This window comes from the organism of the source record quoted next, unplaced genomic scaffold (assembly GCF_019419815.1).
Source record: "Pyrus x bretschneideri cultivar Hongxiangsu unplaced genomic scaffold, Pyrus_bretschneideri_v1 Contig11, whole genome shotgun sequence".
Taxonomy (NCBI): Eukaryota; Viridiplantae; Streptophyta; class Magnoliopsida; order Rosales; family Rosaceae; genus Pyrus; species Pyrus x bretschneideri.
Window position 1 is genome coordinate 8,599,771 of NW_025999402.1, and position 27,145 is coordinate 8,626,915.

The following is a 27,145-nucleotide window of genomic DNA, read 5'->3' on the forward strand; positions in this document are numbered from 1 at the left end:
TCAATACAACTCATACAAATGCATATAATTTAAACATTTACATTGTAAAAATATATATATTATTGGTAATTGATAAGCACATAATTTATATTATTAATAAAATAATACAAATATTACTAGGACGGACTTCCATATTTAATAATACATGATTATTGATAGTTTGTTTCTCCATATAATAAATGTTTATAATTTTTTATTAAAAATGAAAACGGTTCGGTCTTGGGTAGGGGTACGGGGTAAATACCCCAATAATCGTAACCAAATTTGAAACCAAAAAAATTATCCCATGTTTCCTATAACCCTAAAGTACTCGAAATTTAATTCCCGCCACCGAACTGTTCAAATCAACTACTTGCAGGATCATATTTGACGAGTTATATTGTCATCCCTAATTGGAGTTAAATCCCAAAGCTTAAGCATGACATTGGTAATGTCAATCCAATTAACTAGGATAAGTGTCATAGCCCATGTTTGATGTATTCTAGTAACAAGACAGGGCTCCATTAATCCATAATTTCTAAAAGATGCGACTCTATGGGACCAGCATAAACTAAATCTCAATTATATCTTGTCTTGTTCAAAAAACCTTTGGGACTCGTTTGGTGGGTTATATGAGATTGGTTCTTAAGAATAAGATTTAATTGACACAGATTAGTTAGGCATGACTTGCAATATGTGTATATGAATAGGTTAGATAATTCGCACATTCACTATATTCTCTGATTTGCCTGACCACCATAATGGAGGTGTCTACCCCTTTATATAGGCCTCTCCTTCTTAAGGTCTCATAAAATGCCACTTGTACTAGCTTACTCACAACTTTCCACTTATTCGGCCAGGCCTTCATCAATGAAGATGTTATAGCAATCAGATGGCGTGTCTTTTAAGGTTCAGGCACCCCGTTCGTCTCGCTAAAACCTCAGTTACTTTGCATGTCGTCGTACGGTTAAGTAGTTATGTGCTTGGAGATTTATGCCATAAAGTTGTTAGCTCGTTCACATATTCACTTATCGGGTAGTTTTTCGTCTTAGTCGAACCAAGTACTCGAATCGACCCTCTTAGAACCCTTTGGGCCCTGTGATTATTGGTCTTTCCTTGGGCTTATGTCGTTGCATGGGCCTAATAGGCCTAGCGTTAACAAGATTTATAACCCATCATGTTTTAGTCATGTCCATCTCACATTTTGACACAACAAACAATAAACTGGACTAAAGTTTATTTTAATTGGTCACAACCTATCCCAACCAGCCTACCAAATATGCTATTAAGGCCCGTTTGGTTTGCTTGATTGGTTTAAACCTTAGGGATAAGATTGAATTGGCAGGGATTGGTTAGGTAGGATTTGTAACCCATGTATAAAAGTCTTGTCCACCTCACATTTTAGCACAACAAACAGCAAATTGGATTAGAGTTCATTTTAATTGGTTACAACCTATTCTAACTAGCCTACCAAATAGGACCTTATGATTCACTCACCTACCAAATGAGCTCTAATAATTATACTAGATAGCATCCTTTAGCTCTCCCCCCACCCTGTTAGTATAGATAATATCGTTTGTTAAAAAAATTAATACTATACATATTGGTATATTTTATTTAATTTTTTAAAAGATACATGTGCGTTGAAATTGAAAAAAAATAGTTACATTGTTGAAATCCCATAAAAATAAACATTTACAATTCAATAGTTGAAATTGAAAACAATCCTATTCAATCTCCCCAATCACAAATGTAAAAGTTGAAAAAAAAAAAAAAATTAAAAAGGAGGACGGTTGTTTGTTTGTTTTTCACATCACACCCTCTAATCCTCTCTAATTCTAAAACGCACCAACAATATTTTTCTCCATCCAAACGACCCATTGTTCTTCCAATTCATCAACCCCAATATAACTACAAATCTTAATTTCATTTTAAAAACGACATCCAATTAAATCAGCGTCGTTTTTATCTCGTCAACCCCCCCCAAGAAATTTGGAAAAGGTGAAACGGTGGCGTTTTGTAACGTTGACCTACCGTACGTACGAGTCGTCGTCGAAAGTCAAATCGGACGGGCTGAGGTGCACTTTCCCGCTCTTCTTGTTAATCTTCGGTTTGCTGCCGCAAGAGATCGAAATCTCGCAACCCAACGCGAAGCAGGAGAACAATCCTTTGCCGCTGCTGCGGCTCCGCCGCGTCTTCTGACTGCTGGGACGGCGGTGGGACGATTGGAGTGGCTTCTGAATATGGGAACTCTTTGCGTTGTTCTTGGCGCAGTCGTACACCGGCGGCAGCTCCGTCCGCCACCGTTCGATCTTGGTCTTTAACCCTTCCACGCTGTCCTGGTCCGCCCACTCGTCCAGCAACGAGCTTCCGGCATCATCGGGCGACGGCGCTCGGGCTCCGGTGTACGGCAACGGGTAGATTCCCTTGGCGATTGCGGCCGCAACCACGGAGGGCGAAGGACCAACGTCAGAGCAGAGGGACCCGTTCACATTACCTTTCTTTTGCTCTGTGCTGAGCTCAGATCCGTTCACAATCGAGCTGTTGCAGAAGGAGGCTTGAGTTTTGGGCTTGTAGGCGGCTGCATTGCAGGTGGAGTTCGACGGCCTGATTTTTGTGACGCCATCGCAGATGGAGGACGCGGGCCTGGATTTCGAGAATCCGGAATCGCTACCCGTCCGATCGCTCTGAGATCGTTGGAAGATGACGAATTTGTCTTGATCCTTGGAATTGAGGCCGCTGCTCTTCTGGTTACCGGTTTTTCCCTCCATCAGATCCCAGTACCCGACCGCGGAGGAGCTGAGCTCGCTGTAGAGCGGCATGCTCCGCATTGTGCTGTCGAGGAGGCCGAGCCCGATGTTCAGAATCCCCTGCGGGCGGCCGGACGGGCGGCGGAGCTGGATCGCCATGAACCGCATCTTGGACTTGTTCTGCAAATTGTTCACCACGACTGCGGCGGTTCCGATCAGGACGTCTCGGAGCCATGCGGAGGCGTAGATCTCGATCATGATCTTCGACGTGTCGTCGCGGAGGAAGTCGTCGTCAACTCGGAAGACGAACTTCTCGTTCCACGTCGGGTTGGTGTGGCCGGTCTGGTCGAAACGCGTCGTCAGCTTCCGCTTGGGGTTGACCCACGCGACGGCGAACGTCCGCATCGCCTTCGACGCCGGCGTCAGGTCCTGCGCCGAGATCAGGTTGATCTCCAGCAGCTGGAAGGAGGAGCCGAACGGCCGTGGCATGATTTGTAATTAACTCGGAAAACTTAAATACTTAATTTCTTAAATAATTAATTGCTGCAGCAATCACAGTAATTAAATAAAGTAATTGCTGCAGGCAACTAATTAACAAAAAGAAAATAAGGTAAATTTGTGAATGGAATTGGGTTTGGATTTATGTATTTGTCTCCTGGATTAATTCATATACGTACTCGTACGGACCGTAACGATAACCCGACTAACTACCCGATTGACCGTCGCTACAGCCGCCGGAGACGTGCAATCTACTAGGGAAGAGAAGGATGTGCTGCCGTGAGGAATGGTTTGTGGAGATTTGAGGGTTTTTATTGAAGGCTTTTTGCCAGGAAAGTTTGTTACACTTGAATGGTTTTTACAACCGTAATTTTTCTGAACAAATCTAAAATTGTAAAAATTTGGACACATCAAACGGGATAAAAACAAGGTAAATAGTGAAATAAACATAGTAATTATTTATTTATTTTTGCTAAGAATAAAATGTGCATAGTTATATTTACTATTTATCTGTTTTTACTTTTTACTTTTTACTTTGTCCGATGACGACGGGGCCAGCTTTCTCTTCGTTGACCACCTTCAAATTAAGAGGTAAATTAGAAGCTTCCTAAGACCTCACACCGAATAATTCTATTAACTTTGTTAATTTAGTTTACATATATACACATATAGTTACAAGTGCTTGAAAGTACATAACTATTTGGAAACTGATCAACCACTCTCAACCATGATGGACCAACGACAGTTCGATCATCGCACTAATGTCATTAATTCATAATACGTGTATTTATTTTATTGTAATCCCATCTTGTTATAACATGTATGTTGTTAGTGATTGATGGAAATATTATTTGGGGGTTAGTAAAAGTAGCGCGCGAAGTGTGCAATTTTTTTTGACGAAATAGCAGGCAAATTGGCATTTCATCGATATTTGGTAGGCATAATGTCATTTGCCCAAGTCATATTGTACACCTATCAACATATGTCAAGAGCTTGACTATGTCGACTGATGTCAATAGTTTTTGAGAGAGCACGCCAACATATGCTAACCTATGCAGTGAGCTTATTGACATATGCCCATAACAATGCATATAAATGCATGAGGCTAGCAGCTACCCAGTCAGTGTCCATAAATGCAATTTGTCGAGCAGTTGAAAGGTAGCTTTTAAGGGCATCTTATACTTCCAAAGGGCAGCACCTAACTCTTCCATAGAGAATTTCTGAGCTTAATAGGGGCAGCTGACCCATGTCACCTTGCCCAAGATGGATCCCCCCATGTACATAGCTTAGTAATACCATACGATTGATGGTATGACCGTTATCCAGTGATTCTTGCCTAAAGAACATTAATATTGTATGGGAACTTCATACTTCTTGTTTTACATGTTCATATTATACGAGAATTATTATTGACACTTTTAAAGGGTCATTATGCCTTATTTGAACTTTTAATGTGTAATTACTCTCGTATACTTTGATCAAAGCAAATTATCTTTGTTCATGTAACTTACGCAAACTTTACATGATTAATTCTACAACAAGACACCTAACTATATATGTTTTTCTTTGCTGCTGATTTGAAAAACTTGTAACCCTTCTGGTGAAGAAAGTCGCAAGTCTTCACCAAAGTTAGACAGAAGTGGGCCGGAAAAAAACGCTAAATCTCAACTTCCCATATCCCAAAGCACAAAAAGAAAACCAACAGATTGAAAAATGCAATCTCATTGCACAGTCTTCAAACCCTAATTAATGATCTTAAAACCCTAATGGATTCAACCTTTCTCCGTTTTGCATCGCTACTACTTCTACTTTCTCTCGCATCATCTGCAAACCCTAATTCCGACTACAACAGTTTGGTATACAAGAAATGTGCAAATCAAACATTTACAGCTCTCCCAACTAAATCGCAAGTCCCACAACAAACCCTTTCATCTTTTTTTCAACAACTGACATCACACTCCTCCCAATCAAAGTTCTATAAGCACGCCGAAGCCAGCGGAGACAACAACGAGGCGGGTATTTCCGGCCTCTTCCAGTGCCGGCAGGACATCAGCAATGAGGAGTGTCACACCTGCGTGAACACCCTTCGTAACTTATCGAACACCTTGTGCAAAGAGTCGGTTTCGGCTCGTGTTCAGCTGCATGGGTGCTACGTGCGCTACGAGCTCGATGGAGTCGACTCAAAGCCCTCCAGCCATAGATTAATGCAGAAGACTTGTGGGAAGGATTTGGAAAATGGGGTGGCGGCAGGGTTTGAGAAAATGAGAGCTGCGGCGTTTGCTGCCTTGGAGAGCGGCGTTGCGGATGGTGGTGGGTTTTGCCAAACGAGTTATGAGGCGGTGCAAGTTATGGCTCAGTGTGTCGGGGGCTTGGGGGGTTGCGTGTGTGGAGAGTGTGTGAGTAGGGCGGTACAAAGTGCTGAAGAGGAATGTGGTGGTGCTGTTTCTGGGCAGATTTATTTGGAGGAGTGCTTCTTGAGCTATAGTTATCATCCAGATGGGATACCTGCAGTTGACCACCCAGATGATCGAGGTGAGTTTTTTTTTATATTTTATCAAACCATAAAATTTGTTAGATTAAATGTTAGAGTAGTCATCGACGGAATTTGAACTCACGCTATCATGCAAGCGCTAAATACCTTTACACCACTGTGGTAAACGACGGATTGCATGATCCAAGTGATTGAATTTGAGAATTATTTTTCATATTTTATTAAGTTTTTAATTGGTTAGTATTTTTCATACTCTCCTAAAGTTTTTCTTTTGTTAATGTTTTTTTATGATTGATATTCAGTCCAAAAACTAGAAAATAATTAAATAAAAAATGTAACGACAAAAAAAAAAAAAAAAAAAAAAAAGAGGTGCGGAAATCACAATTTTCTTTACACTATGTTTGGTTAAGGGAAATAAATTTGGAATTTGGTTAAAAGTCAAAATTTATAATTCATATGCACCAATTCTCTTGTTTGGATTAATAAATATAGAAATTTTAGAATTTTCGCGTGGAAAAAAAAACTTGGAATTTGGGACATCCAATTCCAAAGTTTAAATTCCATGTAAATATGTGTCGTTTTCTAATTTCTATGATTGAGATTTTAAAAATAACAAGTTTCGTATTCAATTCCTTTGTTCTTCTAGGTTAACCAAACAAGAAAATTCACAAATTATAGAAAATAAAATCTTGTCATTTCAATTTCCGTCATTTTAAAATTCCTTAGTAAGCTTAAATTTCTTCATCCAAACATAGCATTAAGTGATGGGAAATGTTTTATTTTTTAGCAGAATAATGCTATTTATACACTCATTTTTAACTTTCGCATACTTTTATTAATTTTTTGTCATTTATCTTATTTAATTCATTCAATCCGACATCTAACAATTAAGAAGGTGTGTAAGAAGTAGGTGTGTAGATAACATTATCCTTTAGATAATTACGTAAATTGTCATGCATTTCTACCTTTTTCACATGAAATGCACGATTAGCTTGAGATGACGTTTCAACGAAACTCCTGATACATATATAATTATAAACTTAATTGTTAATTTAATGTTCCCAATTAATTGTTTTTATTTGCAGAAAACAAAGGTGGAGGAAATGGGGGAAGTGGGAAAAAGGTGGCAATTCTTGTGGGAGGAGCAGCTGCTTTGGCTTTTGCCTTCATTTTTCTCTTGTTCGTCAGGTCTTGGTCAAAGAAAGAAGACGACTGTGACTAAAATTGGTCCAATTGGATCTTCTTTTTCGACCCGATTTCAGACATTTATGATTTGGGCCGGGTTGCTTAAATTGGTCCAATTGGATCTTCTTTTCGACCCGATTTCAGACATTTACTATATTTAGTTTCTTTTTTGAGCTTTTGTTTTGGTTTTTTTCAACAGAAAATATATTGCCATTATTTCACTTGGATGATGGACTCATTGTAAAAATATTGCAAACGCTTTTGGTTGGTGCACAAAATAGTGCATGTATGACTTATATATAAATATAACGTTTGTTTTTTTTTTTTTTTAAGATTTATCTCAGTTTACTGCTGTTTTTTGGTTTTTAATATTTGATACACGAAATTTTTTTATTTTAGAGTAGTACATAAAATTATAATATTGAAACATTTTCATACATCTGTTAAGGTTGTTGTTAAATTTATCGTTAACAGATGATGTGGCATCCACGTGAACAATAACTAGATGACACGTGAACAATAACTGATGATGATGTGGCACCCACCCTTCCCCCTCCATCTTCGCCTCGACCCACTCCACTTCTCTCTCTCTCTCTCCCTCCCACATCTCTCTCTGACTCTGGATCCTCATCACCACCACCATTATCTCCACCAAAACCCAATTCTCAATTTTACCCATCTTGTCCAAGAAGAAGAAGAAGAAATCGAACAACAAACCCAGCAGAATCACCACCAAGTTTTCAACTTTCCGTGTTTCCAGCAAGACCCACATAGCAAATTGTTCAGAACCCAAATAGCAACTCGACTTTCCTCCCACCGTCGCTCGACTCGGACGCCATTGCAGACACCATAAAGTCCTTTTTCCCAACGGGTGCTTCCGCAGTCGCAGCTGCAGCTGAGGCTCCGTCGTCGACGATACAGTTTCATCAGTTCTACCCACCTGATTTACTCTCCAGAACCAGCAGCCACTAGCCAGAGCCAAGATCTGCACCTCTCTCTTTAATCCTTCCAAGACCCAATTCTCCTCCACCAGCACCACGCTCAGACCCATCAAAACGAGCAATCCTTTTTCTCCAGATCCCAAAACCCGATCGGGTTTGATGGGTCCTCCGCCGCGTGGGCAGAGCATCACCACAACCAGCAGCAGTGAGAGATGAACAGATTCCAAAGAATGATGGCTTGGAACAGCGGAGGTGGAGATAGCGGTGGTAACGACGGTGGATCATCGTCGTCAGGCGGGTTTGCATTCAACTTGCTGCTACCAACACAGCGGAGTAGTATTGGTTCTTTGCAGCAGCAGCCGTCGTTGTTCGGCCAAAGCCAGTTCTTTTTTCAGAGGGGACCCCTTCAGTCCAGTAACTCACCGTCAATCCGTGCTTGGATGATGTGGGAGGGAGAAAGAGAGAGAAATGGAGTGGGTGGTGTCGAAGACGCCAAAAAGTTTATTTTAATTTTTTAGTTTTTATTGATTTATTGATTTATTATTTTATTTTTTAATATTGCTTAATTATTGTTCACGTGGATGCCATGTCATCAGTTAAACGTAAATTTAACAGCAACCTTAACGGATGTATGAAAGTGTTCTAAAATTATAACTTTATGTACCGCTCTGAGATGAAAAAAACTTTATATACTAAATGTTGAAAACCAAAAAACTTTAAGGTAGTAAACTTTAAGACTCAAACTTAAGACCTCATTTTTTACCGAAAAGAGAAATACTCGTAGATTAGAAGTTTGGTGGTATATGACGGCAATTTGAGAATAAAAGCAATGAAGAATTTACGGTTATTGAATCTTTTTGGATATTGAAAGACTTAACACCACTCATCAATATCTTAGAGCATTTGAGAGTCATTTTATTAAAAAGCTATGTTTCGTTATAAAATAAATTCGTCTGCTCTAATCATTAAAACAATCAATAAGTACTTAGAATCTTAAACTATGAAAACAATAAAATTCTTGCTCAATAAAGTAAAGGTTGACGTGGATCATCAAGATATGATTTTATTTCAACCTAATTTTGTGTTTAGAAAAAAATTATGACTAATCATATTTTATAAGTTTCATAAATTTTTATTATATCGTAAGTGCGATGGTATTGTGTTTTTTTAAGTTAAAATATATAAAAATTTCCAAAGTAGTGACTTTTAATTTTTCAAAGTTACCAATACAATTACAAATTAATTAAATAATCCTCACTTTAAAAACATCTCCGATAGTTTTGTTAAACTTTTGCACGAATCATTAGCTGACATTAAACACAAAATCGAAAACCCTAGATCTTGAAATTACACAAAATTTGGGGGACCAAAAGAGAAAAACAACTAGCCACCCGCCTTCTTCCATTTTTTTTTTCGTTGTTTGTTTTTTGGGGAAATCAACCATTTCTTTCATCCCCGTTCAATTCGATTCAAACAGATTCAAACATCAGACACAGTACTACATAGTACACGGGGCATATTCTGCTCTGTACACACAGAAGAGAGAGAGAGAGAGAAGAGAGAGACCACGAAGGCTCTGCATTTTCTCGTCACCGTAGCTACGTGGGCTTTCTTCCCTTTCCGGTAAGTTGCTTCAGGTTCCTTGCTTCTTCTTCTTCTTCATCATCATCCTCTTCTTCTTCTTGTTTCTGGAAACGGCGCAAAACTTTGATCGTTTGGTTATTTGGGGAAGATAGAAATATGGTGTTTTGGTATGCCCAAATGAAAAGTTTTGGTTTTTATGCAAGTAGGAATGTGGGCTTTACTTTGTTGAATCGAAAATCGTCTCGAAAACTTCGATTTTTTTAACCAATTATCCCATAAAGGTAATCAATTTAATCAAATAGTAAGGGATGAAGTTTTGGTATGAACTCATATGCCATTTTTGCCTGGACTGTTGGAGATTTATGTGTTTATCATTTGAGAGTTGGATTAGAATTGCACCGGTTCTCAACTTATGAAATTGGTTATGTGGTGATGTTATCGTTTGGGTTTGTTTTTAATTTCGTTGACCGGAGAGTAGGCCGGTTTTGGGTGAGAGCAACTCAGCATTACGAATTATTAAGTGAGCTGTTTTGGCTTTCCTATGTACTTGTTTTGAGGCTTGCTTTTGAGTTTTATGTGCGTTGGTCTTGTTGGGCAGTAAAATGGAGGAAAGCCATGAGCCAATGGAGGAAAACGGCGAGCAAGTGGAGGAAAGCCATGAGCAAGTGGAAAATATTGGGAGTGCTTCTAGTGGCAGTGATAGTGATTCTTTTATAGATGATTCAGAAGTTGATGAAGTAGCGATATCCGGAGAAGATGAAAAATCGCATATAGAGGCAAGTCCTCACTCATGATAGTTTTTTATTCGCCATAATTTATTTTCTCAAGGAAGCTACGAACCAATTAGATACTGCTGTCGCACTCTACTGCTATTATCTATATTTGGAAAGCTTGAAGCCTTTTATTTTTATTTCCAAAAGTATGACAATTTGATCTTTGTTATGCAGGAACCATTATCGGATAAAGAAATAGAGGAGCTCATTGCTGAATTTTTGGAGGTTGAGAGTAAGGTATCTATTTTTTCTTTACACAGATACACATATTTATATATGTTTTATGCACGTGCTGCTTAATTTGTTAGTTTTGTTTGACGCTCAATATAGGCTGCAGAGGCTCAAGAGGCACTTGAGAAAGAGTCTCTTGCCAAAGTGGAGAGTGAAGTTAGAAAGGAGTTGGCACAAACTCTTCATGGGGACGATGTTAGTTTCTTCCTTCAAATTCTTCCTTCTGGATTACATTGTCTTTATCAATCACTTATGCATTTTTTTTCTTGTCTATAGTTGGAAGCAGCTGTTGCAGAAGAAATGGATACTTTGATAGAAGAGTGGCAAGCTGAGCTTGATGAACTTGAGACTGAGAGTGCTCATTTGTTGGTCTGCTTCTTTCTTCAACCTGAGTAAATCTTTGGTTCCTAATGCATTGTTTAGGGCTCTCATGTATTTTGAATCTGATATAATAAATTTCTACCGAAAATATAAATCAGGAGAGAGAAGGATTTGCTTCTTCTTGTGACTTATACAAGTTGGACACGAATTTGGCTAATTACCCCTCATTTGGTTCTGAGTGCTGTATTTATATTGACGAAAACTCCAAATGATTAGATGATTGGGATTTTAGCACACCTTTCATTTGTTATTGTGGGCATTCCATGCAATCTCTTTGTTTATTTTTGTTTATTAAAATATGGTTGCAAGTAAAATATATTGCACCTTTTGAATTAATCAGGTTGCCCAAGGGATTGTAGCTGCCTTCTTTCTGTAATTCTTTTGCCTTTTTGATAGTATAATATAAACAAGTGAAATGTATTTTTACTTTCTGACCTCTTTTATTATATGCTTCTGTAAATAGGAACAACTTGATGGGGCTGGCATTGAGCTACCGAGCCTTTATAAGTGCATTGAAAGTCAGGCTCAGAATGGTTGCTGCACTGAAGCTTGGAAAAGACGGATACACTGGGTAGGGTCTCAAGAGACTGGAGAATTTACTGAGTCAAGGGCTGATGCGGAGCAGTATCTTCAAACCCACAGACCCGTGAGAAGGTACAGTTCTTTCCTTTTAGCATTATTGATTCTGCAAGGTATGAAGTTGATGGTACATGATTCTGCTTTTGTGGACTTAGGCGACACGGTAAACTATTGGAGGATGGTGCTAGTGGATTTCTGCAGAAAAAACTAGCCATAGATGGAAGCAAGGATGCTGTGACAGCTGATGTTGATTACTGGGGTTCTTTCAACAAATTATTTTCTGATGGTGCAACTGCGGGTGGTGCCTCGTTTGGCAGTAAGCACTGGGCTTCTGTTTATTTGGCCAGTACGCCACAGCAAGCTGCTGAGATGGGACTTAAGTTCCCTGGGGTCGATGAGGTAGAGGAGATTGATGACATTGATGGCAATTCTGGTGATCCATTTGTTGCAGCTGCTGTTGCAAACGAAAGAGAACTGGATCTCACTGAAGAACAAAAGAAAAATTATAGGAAGGTATGGTTGTGCTGTCCCAACGTCATATTTAAATATATTTTCATGTTACAATTACACACTAAAGAATTTGGCTACATTTACTTATTTTGTTTTCAGTTTGCATGTAACTTTTGTGATAAAATAAAATTTGTTTTTTTATATAAAACTACAAATTAACGTGGAAAGGACTGTAACAGTGTAAGTCATATTAGTCAGGAGATATTTAAAGCTTTTTCACTACTGTCTGGGGTTGTAGACATTCATATAGAAATCCTCTAATAAACCCTCCGTTGGTTTTTCAGTCTCTGTATAAACATGCAATATTTGCATGAATATTATGTGGTCTTACTTGTTGGACCTAACATTGTGGTTACTGGTATTTGATTAGATGTCTTTCTGTCTAATCATCTGATGGTGATCTTCTTGTTGCTTGCAAACTTTTATTGGGTACAATGTTGCTCACAAATTGATTCACCTTTTTAGTATAGGAATATGTCAATATGTTTATTTACTTTTTTCACCAGTTGATAATTAATCCTATGTTGCTATTAGATTTAACATAGACACATGTTCTTTTTAACACCCAGTTGAGTTTTACTTTGATAGTATTTCTGTACTTTTTCATTGAAAGGTCAAAGAAGAAGATGATGTAAATGTTGATCGGAAGCTTCAAATTCGTTTGAAACGCAGGAGACATCGAAAGAGACGTAAACAGGTATCATTGCATCGCCCTTTATTTTGCTCCTCAAATTTCAAGTTGCAGTTTATACAACTTTTTAGAGTTTATCCTTGTGCTATTGCAGTTTGAGACAATTAGTACATGACCAGTACAATTTGTGTGCTTGTAATTAACTCTATTTAAGACATCCTATGGCTTTTCATTTATGGAGCCCTGCTTTATTTTATTTCAATTTGTAATTGTTGGGAATTGAACTAATAAGAGAGAACCGGCAGTCATATTATAGTAGACTTACTTTAATACAAATAAAGGAACAAAAAGCAACAGTCTCTTTGATGGTTTTAAGTGTCAGTGTATTTGTTATGTCTTGTTTTCCCCCCTTTTTGTAGCTCTAAGTTCATCAGGGTCTTTTTCTGTAGAAGTCTTGATTCATGAATGTGTCCAACATTTAGGCATACATTTAACATTCATTAATATCGATGTGTTTTTACTGTTATCTAATTAGGATGTTGTCAGGAAGAACTTTGTCTAGTTGAATCAGGACATGGATATGTTGTGCATTTCTCCATAAATTTAACATTCATTGATATCGTTTTATTTTTTATCAAATCAGGATGCTGTCCGTAAAGATTTTTGCGTAGTTGATCAGGAGATAGGAAGCAACATGGACCTGTCTTCGTCTATGCTTGACTCTTCTATCAGTATCTCAAATGGGAAAATTGATGAAGATCTGGAAACCGCTAATAACATTGACCAAGAAAGCATAACGAGTAACGGTGCTTCTCCGGTGACTAGTTCCAGTGAAGCAAGAGGCTCTAAGCGTCTGAGTAAGGATGAGGAGCTAAACATTGATAATAAGAGGAGTCGAACTGTGATTATAGATAGCGATGATGACACTCCACTGAAAGATAATTCAGACTGCAATGCGATAAAATCCGAGGACCAGTCATATGTGGAAGAGAATATCTGCATAGCTGCCACCGGTGGTCTCCCTTCACAGAGTCTGAATGATAAGCTCTACTGCACTGCTTGTAGTAAGCATGCTGTTGAAGTGTGCTCACATCCACTTCTGAAGGTGATTATTTGTGCGGATTGCAGATGCTTATTGGAAAAAAAGATGCAGGTGAAGGTATGGCGATGAGTAACTTTTATGGTTTCTGTAATCTTTATTCGAATATTTTGTGTAACGTTTCATGATAGTGCAGGTAATTTAATGAATTGGCCATGAACAGATATTTTCAGTTAGAAATATTCTGTGTCTCTATTTATCATATTAATGAATTATAGTGTTACATGATTTTTTTTCTGCATCGTTTAATGCTAATACTTAATTTATTTCAAGTAAATGCTAGATCTTTTATTGACCTAAGAAGGTGTGCAGGATCCTGATTGCTCTGAGTGTTATTGTGGGTGGTGTGGACAAAGCAAGGACCTAGTAAATTGTAAATCTTGCAAGACATTGGTTTGTGCGACTTGTATAAAGAGGAATATTGGAGAGGAATGCTTATCTGATGCCCAGACCTCTGGCTGGCAATGTTGTTTCTGTTGCCCAAGTCTTCTAAAGACATTGACATCACAATTAGAGCAAGCAATAAGTTCTCAGGATTTGATAGTATCTAGCTCTGATAGTGATTCAGATAGTTCAGATTCAGAGATAGATGTTGCCATAAGGTATATTTAGTATACTGCTCTCTCTCTCTCTCTCTCTCTCTCTCTCTCTCTCTCTCTCTCTCTCTCTCTCTGTCATTGCTGAGGCATGTAGCTATTGAATAGGAAATGGTGAACTTTATTCTTTAGCATTAGATACTTTCGGTTTACTCAGGTTGTTGTGTTTCTGAACATATTTCGTCTTTGTGTCAGTTCTAAGAGGAGGAGAAAGAAGAAAATTCGAAGGATCATTGATGATACTGAATTAGGAGAAGAAACCAGAAGGAAAATTGCAATTGAAAAGGTACCATATAGTGCTGATTTTGTAATCTAAACAAGACGTTCTGGTACCACAAGTTTTTTCATAAATTTTTCTTCTGTAGGAACGTCAAGAACGCTTGATGTCTTTGCAAGTACAATTTTCTGCCAAATCTAAGATGAAGAGCTTTGCAACTTGTAATGGGAGATTACCCGAAGGCGCCAGCGCGGAAGTGCTGGGTGATGCATCAGCTGGTTATATAGTGAATGTTGTGAGGGAAAAAGGTGAAGAAGCTGTTAGAATTCCTCCAAGCATCTCAGCGAAATTGAAGGCTCATCAGGTTCGCTTGATCTGTTAACTATTTGTTCGTTGGATTTTCTTCTACGAATTCCCTTGTGCTATGTTTGGATTAGGAACTGTCAAGCTGATGTTATGACAGTTTCTTATCTGTTATTTTCAGCTATTGAAAAACTGGCAGTATATTGTTTACCCAGTGTCATGTCAGGACACATTTGATAAGATTTCCACGGCTCACCTTTTTCACTTGAAGTTCATTGTCATGTTCTGTTAAACCTTTTGTTGTTTCACATGTTTATCTAATTTGACCTCCTTAGCTGAGGGCACTAAGTATCTTCTGTTATTGCTTTATGTGTCATTAACTTTTAATGATTTAGTGCTGTTATCTTGTCATTGTTACAACTTGTAACATGAAGTAAAGGTCTGATTCGTTATTACAGATCACGGGTGTGAGATTTATATGGGAGAATATCATACAGTCAGTCAGAAAAGTGAAGGCTGGGGATAAAGGTCTTGGTTGCATTCTAGCTCACATGATGGGCCTTGGTAAAACTTTCCAGGTAGTATTCTGTCTCTTGAAAACTCTTCCCAAGAACTTTGAGTGTTTATTTAGATGTGCTGGATTCATTTTGAAATAGGTGTCAGTGCATGTGGAATGACCCTGCAGCCTAGTCGAATAGCAATCGTGCAAAATGCAAGGCTGTTTCTCATATTGTTTTGCAGGTCTTTTAAGTAGTTGATTGATATACTTTGCATAACTTGTCAAATTGCTTTTGCAGGTCATAGCTTTTCTGTACACTGCAATGAGAAGTATTGATTTGGGATTAAATACTGCACTTATTGTCACCCCTGTGAATGTGCTGCACAATTGGCGTCAAGAGTTCATGAAGTGGAGGCCTTCAGAACTGAAGCCCCTTCGCATCTTCATGCTAGAAGATGTGTCAAGGTTTGGTCAAATATTTCTATATTGTCTTATTCCATTTTCATCACTATAAAACATTTGGTCTAATAGATCGTTGAAGAAATGCCAATGACCTAAGATGATGGCATTACGAAGTGAAGTTCTTTTGACGGCTGTCTTCCATTCATTACATAGACTAATTGTAACTCATTATAGCTCCGATTGGGGAGATGGAGACACCAAGATGCTGACATGATTCTCCCTTGTTTGTCAGGGATAGAAGAGCAGAATTGCTTGCAAAGTGGAGAAGGAAGGGTGGTGTTTTTTTAATTGGCTACTCAGCTTTTAGAAACTTATCCTTTGGAAAGAATGTGAAGGATAGGCAGATAGCTACAGAAATTTGTCATGCCTTGCAGGTTGGTTGACGTTAATTGTTAACCTCTATATTTGTCTTTAATGTCATGCTTTTCAACTATGCATTACAATGTGAATTATTTCTTCTTCAATTTGTTGGACTTAAACCAAACGTTTAGGATTAATCTTATTCTTGTCTAGTTGTTACATAGGTGCTCTGGTGTAAGTTATGAAATCACTTACTTCGTAAGCTGTTAAACAAATAATGTCATATTGTCATTAGCACACATCGATACTTTAGCACGATCCAATTGAATTTTTTTAAAGCTTCTTTCGTATTGTTACATTTCCAACTGTCAGGATGGAACGGATATACTTGTTTGTGATGAGGCCCATGTTATTAAGAATACCAGGGCTGATGTAACGCATGCCTTAAAACAAGTGAAATGCCAGAGAAGGATAGCATTAACTGGATCACCACTTCAGAACAATCTCATGGAATATTACTGTGTGAGTTACTCGAAAGCTATTCATTTTGCTGTTTCTTACGCACCTACCTACTGCCTTGATTCATTTGAAATTTTAATCTTTTACAGATGGTTGATTTTGTAAGGGAAGGTTTTCTCGGAAGCAGCCATGAGTTTCGGAATCGGTAAAACTTCATCATTTAAACCCCGTTTTCTGTCTAATTTCTTTTTGTTGTTTTCATGTATCTTAAAATTGCCTCCTGTTGCATGCAGATTTCAAAATCCCATAGAGTATGGTCAACATACTAATTCAACTGTGGATGATGTGAAAATCATGAACCAACGGTCTCATATTCTTTATGAAGAGTTGAAAGGATTTGTTCAGAGAATGGACATGAATGTGGTGAAGAAGGACTTACCACCAAAAACCGTGTTTGTAATAGCTGTGAAACTTTCAACCTTACAGAGGAAATTATACAAGAGATTTCTTGTTGCCCACGGATTCACCAAGGACAAGGATTATAATGAAAAGATAGGGAAGAGAAGTTTTTTTGCTGGCTACCAGGCCTTAGCTCAGGTATATCTTAGCACACTTGTTAAGTTCTCATCTTCCATTATTCATTATAGGCTTAGCATCTAGTCCTACACAAAAGGATCCACTCCTAAGCGTTTCATTAACCTTTATCGACATTATATTTAGTGACAAGGATCGTCTTCTAGTCTATTGTGCGTCTATCTCTGTCTTTCGTGATAGTTGTAATATATGAGCTTTTTGTTGGTAATAGATATGGAACCATCCTGGGATCTTGCAACTAAGAAAAGATGACAAAGACTATGAGAGACGTGGAGATGCCATTGAGAATTTTCTTGCAGATGACAGCTCTAGTGACGAAAACATTGATTATAATTTGGGTTTTGGAGGTATTATATACAATGTCAATTTGGGTGAATGTATATTCACGTGTTTGGCAGCAGTTCTTATAAGTATCTAACAAGGGTAACATATCGTGCTTTGCAGAGAAAAATGTGAATGAAATTTTGCCAGGAAAAAAAGATGACATTTTTCGAAAGGTATGGATATGAACAAACTATAATGTTATAGAAACAGAAAACTTCCTCTGTAAGTTTTCTGATTGTATTGAATAGAATAATCAGTTACACAGATGTGAATATATATAGCCTTAGCTGCCTTAGTCTAATTACAAGAATACCCTCAACTATCTTAACTAATTACAGTAACTAACATAACTGATTACATTTAGCTTTATCATACTACTTAACAGTAACTACAGTAGATGACTTGTCATTTGCCCTATTACACCCCCTCAAGCTAAAAGAGGAATCAGTGAGGATTCCAATTGGAAGCTTGGAACAGAGAAAAGAGAACCTGTTCTTGGACAAAGATTTGGTGTGAAGATCAGCCAATTGGTCTTCACTACAAACATATTGAACTTTGATGAGATTTGCAAGAACCAACTCTCGGATATAGTGATAGTCAATCTCAACATGCTTGGTTCGAGCATGAAAAATAGGATTAGAGGCTAAAGAGATTGCAGAAATATTATCACACCATAGGGTAGGTAGAGTAGGAAGAGGGAAATGAAGATCCTTGAGAATTTTGCAAACCCAAGTGAGTTCTGCTGCAGTATGAGCTAAAGAACGATATTCAGCTTCTGTAGAGGAACGAGCAACAGTGCTTTGTTTCTTTGCACTCCAGCTGATGAGATTAGGGCCAAGAAAAACACAATATCCACTGGTAGACCGCCTGTCAAAAGTGCAGCCAGCCCAATCAGCATCAGAGTAAGCTGAAAGGGCGAGGGTACCTTTAGTAAACCATAACCCATGAGACAGAGAACCTTTAAGAAATCTGAGAACCCTTTTTGCTGCTTGAAGGTGTTGTTCTCGTGGAGCATGCATAAACTGACAGATCTGATTAACAGCAAATGCAAGATCCGGGCGAGTCCAAGTGAGATATTGTAGTCCACCAACTATGGAACGATATTCAGTGGGATTGGATAAGAGAGGCCCACTGTGGTCCAGCTTTTGAGACCCGAGAGGAGTGCAACAAGGTTTGGCACCTTCCATATTTGTTTTCTTGAGGAGGTCAAGTAAGTACTTAGTTTGATGAAGAAAGAGGCCATTGGAAGACCTGTTAACTTCCAATCCCAAGAAATAGTGTAAAGGGCCAAGATCTTTCACTGGAAACAGATTACTAAGTTGCTGGATAAAATGTTGACAGAGTTGAGAATCAGGGCCAGTGACTAGGATATCATCCACATAAACAAGAACAATGACTTGTTGAGGACCAGGAAGGACAAACAAGGAAGCATCAGATTGGGATTGGTGAAACCCAAGAGTATGAAGGGCGTGAAACAACTTATCAAACCAAGCTCGAGGAGCTTGTTTAAGACCATATAAGGATTTCTTCAGCTTGCAAACAAAATGGGATGAATTGGAATCAATAAAACCTGGGGGCTGTTGCATGTAAACATCCTCCTTTAAGTCACCATGAAGAAAGGCATTGCTAATGTCTAACTGATTCAAGAACCAATTAAATTGGACAGCAAGTGCAAGAAGAATTCGAATGGTAACTGGTTTTGCAACAGGACTGAAGGTTTCTTGAAAATCAACCCCTTCTTGCTGATGAAATCCTTTTGCCACCAAGCGGGCTTTGTGTTTGTCAAGAGTGCCATCAGGATTTTTCTTAACCCGGAAAACCCATTTACAACCAACTACATTTTGAGAAGGATGAGGAGGAACAAGAGACCATGTTCCTGTGGAGATTAAAGCATTATATTCAGCTTGCATGGCAGCTCTCCAGTGAGCATGCTTTGATGCTTGCAGATAGGTACTAGGAACAAGGTCAAGATCAGCAGGGAGTGGATGTTTGGTTGCTGAATAAGCCCGAGACATGTTTATTCCAGCCTTAGATCTTGTAATCATAGGATGTGTATTCACAGAAAGTGGTGGATGACTTGTCTGAAGAGGTACAAGAGAGGAATTACTGAGAGAGACAGAACTGGATGAACTAGAAGGATCCACTGACTGAGTGCATGAAGGAACTGCAGGGGGAGGTGGAGGTGGAGGGGCAGAAGGACATGATGAGTCTGAAGAGGTACTAGGTGTAGGAGAACTTGAGACATAGTGGCGGAAGTGAAGATCCAAGGATGGAGAATAGAATAATCAGTTACACAGATGTGAATATATATAGCCTTAGCTGCCTTAGTCTAATTACAAGAATACCCTCAACTATCTTAACTAATTACAGTAACTAACATAACTGATTACATTTAGCTTTATCATACTACTTAACAGTAACTACAGTAGATGACTTGTCATTTGCCCTATTAGGTTTGTAACCTTGTATTCATTTTTCACTTCTTTACTAATTCTTTTACGGTCTATTTGGCTTAATTTGAAATGCTCCATTTTTTTGTATTTTAGTAGGAAAACTAATAAGAATAAAGGCTTTACTTTGTAGTTTGTGTTACTATTGTTGTTTTCGTGGAGCGTAATGCTGACTAGTGACCATTTATCACTTTTCAGGATTGGTGGAATGATCTTCTCCATGAAAATGACTATAAAGAGCTTGATTACAGTGGTAAAATGGTACTCCTGCTTGACATTCTAGCTATGAGTTCTGATGTGGGGGATAAGGCATTGGTATTTAGCCAGAGCATACCAACCCTTGACCTCATCGAACTTTATCTTTCAAGGCTACCTCGACATGGGAACAAGGGGAAGTTTTGGAAGAAAGGAAAAGATTGGTACAGGTTGGTACATATTACCGAGAACAATTTACAGTTTGACAGACAGCTTAGCTTTTCTTCTCAGCTTCAGTGTTGCCCCAAACCATGTATCCTTTTTGTTACTCTATTTCCTGCATATGTAGCTGCAGTGTCTTTTGTATAAAAGTTTTTATTTGGGTTATGTCGTTTTTACTAGATTCTTTATTGCTCCAGGCTAGATGGGAGAACAGAGGGCTCAGAAAGGCAAAGACTGGTGGAACGATTTAATGATCCCCTGAATAAGAGGGTGAAATGTGTTATAATCTCCACCAGAGCTGGATCGTTAGGGATAAATCTCTATGCTGCTAATCGTGTAATAATAGTTGATGGTTCTTGGAATCCAACATACGATCTTCAGGCTATATATCGTGCTTGGAGGTGAGTTTCAATTTTCTATTGCAGTCCTTAACTCAGTTTTTGTTTAGTAAATGTTCCTTGATAATGTAGTTTAGGGGCTATATAGCATTAGCGAGGGTTTGTTTTAGGATTTCCATACAACTTCAAATGTGCCAGACTGCAAGCCTGATGATATTCCTCCTTTACCAAGCCAACTTTCCATTCTCCTGTATGGCACATTGTAAATGATATGTTATTTCCATTTTCAGGTACGGCCAAACAAAGCCAGTGTTCGCTTACAGATTGATGGCACATGGAACTATGGAAGAAAAAATTTATAAGCGTCAGGTAACGAAGGAGGGCCTGGCTGCAAGGGTTGTTGATCGACAACAGGTACATAGGACAATATCTAAGGAAGAGATGTTGCATCTTTTTGAATTTGGTGATGATGAGAATCATGTGCTTGACCAAGATAGCGTATTCTTGAACGACAATGTGACTGGTAAAGTGGAAATTTTGCCGAAACACGTAGTGCCTCTTTCTCAAGGAAGTTGCTTTTCTGACAAGCTGATGGAAAGTTTACTTGGCAAGCATTCTCCAAGGTACATTCCCGTTCTATGTTCTTATTTTCTTTAGCTTCTGTCGGTAACGGTAATTGCCTGTTACTCTGCCTCAATTGACAACTCATACCTCCCTCCCTCCCTCCACTTACGTATGAACTACCTTGTTTTCAGTTGGATCGCAAATTTCCACGAACATGAGACCCTTTTGCAAGAGAACGAAGAAGAAAAGCTCACAAAGGAGGAGCAAGACATGGCTTGGGAAGTATACCGGAAATCATTTGGATGGGAGGAAGTGCAGAGAGTTCCTCTCAATGAATCTGCAGTCGACCAAAAACCCGCTGTATCAAATACTGCCTCATCTGCACCAACGAAGAGCATCCTTGCTGAATCCACGGTTAAGAATGCTTTTGTACAGCGGAAGTGCACTAATCTTTCGCATTTGCTGACGCTAAGAAGTCAGGGCACGAAACAGGGTTGCAGCACCGTGTGTGGGGAATGTGGCCGCGAGCTGAGCTGGGAGGAGCACAGTCGAGATAGCAGGCTCAGGTAAACGATATTTCCTTCTGATTTGTTCTCGTAGTTTTTTCCGATGTAAAGTTCCGATTGTATATCGCGTTTGCTGTGAGTTCATTGCCCCTTTGACACCAAAGAAACAGGCTTGTGTAAATCAAAGTTACAACAATGAAATGAGCAGTCAAAATCTTGAAAGTTTTTCCTGTCCATGAATTTTTCGTGATTTTTTCTTAATTAATTAATTAATGTGTAATTATTCTGTACACATTTCTTTATTTGTCCATGCTCTTTTGTTTTATTCAATGCAAAGGCGAGAAAAAGAAAGTACGGAGGAGAAAATTGAATTTTGGGGATGTAAAAAGAAAAGAGAAAAACGAAATACTTCATGAATTTTCTAATTCGTATAAATTTATGGCAAATTTAGCCAATTTGATCACCGTGTTTCATAATAATATCGGTTTCTTTCGAATCTGTCCCATTTCGGATTAACATGTAAACTTTAAGCAGTGGTCAATGCCATTTGTTTTAACTCGTTTGACATGGAAATTGGAATTCCGTACAACGCCCTTTGTAAATAGCCGATCGAGTTCCTTCACCCCTCCCGGAAGAGATTTTCGGGGTCCCTACCGGACTTTTTTTTCCGATGATAATAAATACATCTGGCATGGTTCGACTAATGGAACAAACCTTTCGTAGTAGGGCGGCGTTACTTCCCGCCTCACGCTATTGCTTGTTACACAAGAAATTTGTTTACAACGTTGTTTCACACAAAAGTAGTTAAGATGACAATTTTGCTTGGAGAGCTAGCATCTTTCATCTCCTAACCAATTGTCCTTCTCCTTAGGGCCAGTTGGTCCTTCCTCCCCGTAGAGTTGCGTAGGAAACAACTCGATTAAGTTCTCGACCGAGAATCGAACAAAGAACGGAAGACGATCAATCAACTTATCTAGTTCCTCTCGTCCATCATACACAATGGTCGGACCCCAGTCTCGCATATACTGCAACCAACATGGTTCGGATATAACGCCTTTGCCAAGGTACTCGGCCGCGACAATTTGATACTTGGTGCTCGAATCAATGAAAAACTTGCTCCGAGCAGCGTCATTCCTTACCCCTATGTCAAACTTCGATGAACCCTGGAGGTAAGTCCCGGGATGAGCGTAACTGCTATGACCGTGTTTTGAAGAATACACAATCGGCTTATTGCCTTCAATGAACTCCAAGTCAAAAGCATCCACCCATCTGCCACCGCTGTGCTCTGAGAAGTACACTTGCCAGAGTTCTCCGGTGAAGTTGTTCACTCGGAGAGTGAAGTGCTCCCAGTCACCGACATGTTCGCCTATCTTGTTCAATGCAAAACTTACCAAACCAATTTTAATGGCGGATGGTCCGTTGAAGGGGCAGAACACCCACATGGCAATATCTGTAAAAGTTCCTCCCAGTGCTGGTTTTACATGAACGTATAGCTCCGCGCTGTCTATGTTTCCAGCCTTGATAAGATTTTTAACTTCATCGTCATTTGGCAAATCTATCCAAAAATCACTGTCATTTTCCCCTCCACCAGGCAAATTGGAGCCTCTGTGATCAATCGGTTCACCATTCCCAGTGTCTTCCCGGTACAAAAGTGCCCCATTTTTGAAAAACCATTGTACCGAAGATGGCATATAAACCTCATTAGGATGGAAGAACACTGTGGGACCGTAGTGCTCAATTAGCGAATGAATCTGGTTCAGATTTGGCATTGCGTGCAAGGACGAATCAAAATTCTTCAAGCAAGAAACTTGTAGCTCTTCATTAGAATCCAAGTAGGTACTGCAAAAGAATGTACCCACCGGAACACCAGTGCAAAACATACCCCGTTTGCAGGGTCGTGTATTCCACACCTCAAATTTTGAATCCATTGCAAGTATCCGATCACTTGTTTCACAAGTCTCTGTAAGATCTTCTCGTACGCATCTAACTTCTTCGGGGCTGGGTTCCTCAGGCATGTCAGTGACCACAAAACCCATGGCCTTATAACCAACAGGTGGGTTTGGCAACCAAATATAACCACAACCATTTTCACTTAAATCTGCATTGCAGACTAACGAGTAGTTAACCGGTTTTTCTAAAGCTGGTAACTCTAATGCTGAGTCCGGGGTACAACCATCTTCCGCCCTTCTGGCAACTGTTTCACGAGCCACAAGAACATACCCTTGCAATGGCTGGTCATTGGGCTGGCAGTAGTAACCGAGGCAAAAGAAGCCATCAGGGATCCCTGCAGGTCTATAAAATGTGACACCCTTTGATTTTCCACGCAACAGATTGCAGCTCCAGATGCTCTCAAACTTGGTTATTTGGCTAACTTCAATTTCTCCGAGGCGTATTCTTCCAGTAGCAAATCCTTCGCCTGAAGAAATGACAGTACACATTGTTCAGAAAATGAGCTCATAATAACACATTAACATTTATCCGATGACAGTAAAATCTTAGCATAACATTCATGTTCTAGGTTTATTAGTTATAATCTTTACTTTCCACTTGGACCTGAGTATACACAGAAAAATCAACCTATACAAATATCAACGAAACTCGAAATCAAGCTCCTATGATGCAGTTTGGAGGCAAGCTTCAAACATTTTACATTAACCTTCAGTCAAGGAAGAATTTAGAACTTTAGAGATACCTTCAAAATTCGACACTTTAAAAACAAACATTGGAGATCACCAAAAGTTTATGGGCTCATTTGTAAGTGCTTTTAAAATAACTAAAAGCGCTTTTGGTAAAAGTGAGCATTGAATTCCAAAAGCACTCGAAGTGATTCCTGTGCTTCAAGTGCTTTTCCAAAATTTACTTGCATTTTTACTAAGGTTTAGATCCAAAAGCACTTTCAATCATTTTAAAAAGCATTTTCCAACAAACCCTAGCATTGACCTTTTTTTTGGTAAAAAGAACATTGAAGCTTTCAAATTCCAAGAACTTCAATTTCCATGGCTTTTCAGAGTCTTTCAAATATTGACCAAGTTAATGAATTTGAGTGTATTTTTAAGTAGTCTCTCACATGATTGATTGCCGTTATATGAGTGTGATCTGATCTATTTACTACACGTGACCTTGATTACCATTGCTAATTAAGGATGAAGAGTAAAAATATTTCCCAGGTAAACATGAATTTATTTAAATAAAACAAAGTTGGACCACCAAACATTGAAAAACAAAAAAAATTGAGAGAAATGCATATGGGATCAAAGAAATCATGAGTCCAAAAGGATATCGGAGCAATTAGTAGTGAAACCATTTATTATCCGTCCTATTATTTTTACATTCTTCAACAAATACAAATTAGCAATTTCATGACTTCAAGTTGCTGAAAAAAATGAGCTAAAACAAGACATAAAGCCTTCAATTCTTGAAGAAACAGAGAAAAAGAAAGAAACCCATCAAAAAAGCAGTTGCGAGAGATAAGTGATGCAAAAGTGCTTTTTGTTTAGGAAAGAAAGGATCTTGGTGGGAAATATTACCTTGAGGCCAGTGTGGAAGAGGTGAAGGCAGAGAGAAGGGCTGTGGCTCTGAGTAATCATACAATTGGTACTCACTGCCGCTCCACCACCAACACTCACAACCCAACATCTTCACTCTCTCAAATTCAAAAACCCACAAAAGCACTTCCAAGATTTCTGCTTTTCACTCACCCTCTCAAGTTTCTCTCTGCATCCATGTTTCCGAAATATTTTAGAGAGAGAAAGGAAATAGCTTTCTTTCTTTATTTCTCTCTCTACACTTGGGACTTGAGAAGAGAGAGAGAGAGAGAGAGAGAGAGAGTTGAAAAGAAAAGAAAAAGAGGTTGAGTGAATTCAGAGGAAGCTTTAGAGAGAGGGGAAAAGGCAGGAGCTGATGGAGGTTGGCTTGGTTTACTTTGTTGTCTGCTTTTGCGTAAGAGCCTTATACTTGGAAGGCGTTGGTTTCAAGCTTCTACCTTTTTCTTCGTTAATTTTTCGGAAGCCTTTTATTAATAAGGATACCTGTGTTTTGGAAATAATTTATATGACACGAGTATATTGTCACATACTATCTCGTGTTGATAAAACAAAAAGATAAGAATAAAAATTTAACATATCTTTATTTTACCAACACTAGTCATTCTTCTCACTCTCTTCGCTCATGCTCACTATTTATCTTATGAGATAGGAATCCATCTAGTAACTCATAAATATGAAAAATGAGAAAAGAGCTTTTAATTTAAATAATTAATTTTTATTAACTAATTATTGACGGATAGTTACTTTTAAAAGTTGAGAGTATGATTAGAGTATAACTTTTTTAAAGAGATCATAAATTAACATTTCGATAATCTTAGCTGAAATTTTTTACTTAAATTAAAGAGTGTGGTTGGAAACGATCTAACCATTTTATGATGTTTAAAGACCAAGAGAACTCCAAGTAATTTAGGGGTAGAAGTTGAAATTAATCAAAGTCTCTACCTTTTTCTTATTCTCAAATTAATGTTTTTGCATATTATATGCAACAAATCATAAACCTTTATAACTTTTACATTACCATTAATATCTCAGTGCACTTACCATACCCTTAGATGATTTGTAAAAATAATTTTTTAGGAATATCCTCCAGGTGGCAGAATATTCTTTGTTTTTTGTGCATTTTACAGATTTTTTTTTAGAGCATAAAAAATTACAAAATTTTGTAAAATAAAGTCAAGAGGTGACCAAACCTCAGACAAAATGGAGAGTGAGGATACAGAATGATGGGTCATAACTTGAATGGTCGCCGACTCACCGCTTTAATGAGAAATTTTTAATGTACTTCGAATACAATCAATACATTATGTGTCATAATATACGTAGAAAGACGGTAAAAGATATTTTTTTCTTCGTTTCTGTTATGACAAGGTCTACTCCTAATTCTAATCAAGCTTTTGTTCTATTTCTCATCCACAATCATAAACAACTCAAAGGCATTCAATATCTAATGATTGACACCTAATTTATATATGAATAATGTGGTAGTTGATGATTAGATTATTATTTAAATATTAATTAACGTGCTTCTTTTAATTGATGATATATAATTTGATTTGCAAATTTAGTTTAAAAATTTGGTCTCTCAATTATTATATTTTACATATAGGTTTTTGTAACGCTACCAAGCTAAGCTTTTCAAAGAGCACTTATGTGCACGTTAAATATTGTTTGGTTGGTTTGTAAGCGCTTTTAATGAAATTTTATTTGAATTTAATTCTTAATAAAAATTCAAATGAATCATTGAGAACACTTTAAGTATTTCTCGTAAGAAACACATATTTTGTGTTTTTAAGAAAAAAAAAAACCACTGCTTTAATCAACCATTTATTTCAACTAAGGCCATAGATAAGATAAGCACTCAGTTATACGTGGAGATGTTTTTTTTTGGCGACGAAGAAGGTTGCTTTTGGCTTTGTTTGAGAGTTGCCCTTTCACTTTC

General features: G+C 38.2%; 4 protein-coding genes and 1 pseudogene across 4 annotated transcripts; 3 read left to right on the forward strand and 2 right to left on the reverse strand.

Annotated features, from left to right (window-relative positions):
• Positions 1-1,262: 1,262 nt before the first annotated feature.
• LOC103935702 lies at positions 1,263-3,441 on the reverse strand. Its single transcript, XM_009345511.3, has one exon. The coding sequence runs from the start codon at positions 3,216-3,218 to the stop codon at positions 2,010-2,012; it is 1,209 nt and encodes a 402-aa protein (XP_009343786.2). The 5' UTR covers positions 3,219-3,441; the 3' UTR covers positions 1,263-2,009.
• Positions 3,442-4,877: 1,436 nt separating this feature from the next.
• LOC103935712 (plasmodesmata-located protein 3) lies at positions 4,878-7,090 on the forward strand. The gene is made up of 2 exons (XM_009345521.2): positions 4,878-5,759; positions 6,804-7,090. Exons 1-2 carry the CDS (start codon positions 4,994-4,996, stop codon positions 6,938-6,940), a joined length of 903 nt encoding a protein of 300 aa, XP_009343796.2. The 5' UTR covers positions 4,878-4,993; the 3' UTR covers positions 6,941-7,090.
• Positions 7,091-7,429: 339 nt separating this feature from the next.
• LOC108866281 lies at positions 7,430-8,377 on the forward strand (annotated as a pseudogene).
• Positions 8,378-9,208: 831 nt separating this feature from the next.
• LOC103935701 (protein CHROMATIN REMODELING 20) lies at positions 9,209-21,886 on the forward strand. Its single transcript, XM_009345508.3, has 24 exons — positions 9,209-9,467; positions 10,027-10,204; positions 10,376-10,438; positions 10,532-10,627; positions 10,709-10,801; positions 11,277-11,467; positions 11,548-11,905; positions 12,516-12,599; positions 13,177-13,692; positions 13,945-14,234; positions 14,424-14,514; positions 14,594-14,809; positions 15,207-15,326; positions 15,546-15,712; positions 15,942-16,083; positions 16,382-16,531; positions 16,618-16,673; positions 16,762-17,065; positions 17,274-17,409; positions 17,507-17,559; positions 20,035-20,261; positions 20,451-20,654; positions 20,882-21,214; positions 21,347-21,886. Exons 2-24 carry the CDS (start codon positions 10,031-10,033, stop codon positions 21,723-21,725), a joined length of 4,443 nt encoding a protein of 1,480 aa, XP_009343783.2. The 5' UTR covers positions 9,209-9,467; positions 10,027-10,030; the 3' UTR covers positions 21,726-21,886.
• A 295-nt stretch (positions 21,887-22,181) lies between these two features.
• Positions 22,182-25,577, reverse strand: LOC103935700. The gene is made up of 2 exons (XM_009345507.3): positions 25,189-25,577; positions 22,182-24,077 (listed from the first exon to the last, which is right to left on the reverse strand). The coding sequence occupies exons 1-2, from the start codon at positions 25,295-25,297 to the stop codon at positions 22,492-22,494; spliced, it is 1,695 nt and encodes a 564-aa protein (XP_009343782.2). The 5' UTR covers positions 25,298-25,577; the 3' UTR covers positions 22,182-22,491.
• Positions 25,578-27,145: the final 1,568 nt, after the last annotated feature.

Excerpts from the sequence above, each read along its gene's own strand:
- LOC103935702 (XM_009345511.3), bottom strand. The coding sequence starts at position 3,218 with ATGCCACGGCCGTTCGGCTCCTCCTTCCAGCTGCTGGAGATCAACCTG.
- LOC103935712 (XM_009345521.2), top strand. The coding sequence starts at position 4,994 with ATGGATTCAACCTTTCTCCGTTTTGCATCGCTACTACTTCTACTTTCT. Across the intron at positions 5,760-6,803 it reads TGACCACCCAGATGATCGAG|AAAACAAAGGTGGAGGAAAT; the intron begins GTGAGTTTTTTT and ends TTTTATTTGCAG.
- LOC103935701 (XM_009345508.3), top strand. The coding sequence starts at position 10,031 with ATGGAGGAAAGCCATGAGCCAATGGAGGAAAACGGCGAGCAAGTGGAG. Across the intron at positions 10,439-10,531 it reads TTTTGGAGGTTGAGAGTAAG|GCTGCAGAGGCTCAAGAGGC; the intron begins GTATCTATTTTT and ends CGCTCAATATAG. Across the intron at positions 11,468-11,547 it reads ACCCACAGACCCGTGAGAAG|GCGACACGGTAAACTATTGG; the intron begins GTACAGTTCTTT and ends TTGTGGACTTAG.
- LOC103935700 (XM_009345507.3), bottom strand. The coding sequence starts at position 25,297 with ATGTTGGGTTGTGAGTGTTGGTGGTGGAGCGGCAGTGAGTACCAATTG. Across the intron at positions 24,078-25,188 it reads TCTTCCACACTGGCCTCAAG|GCGAAGGATTTGCTACTGGA; the intron begins GTAATATTTCCC and ends TCATTTCTTCAG.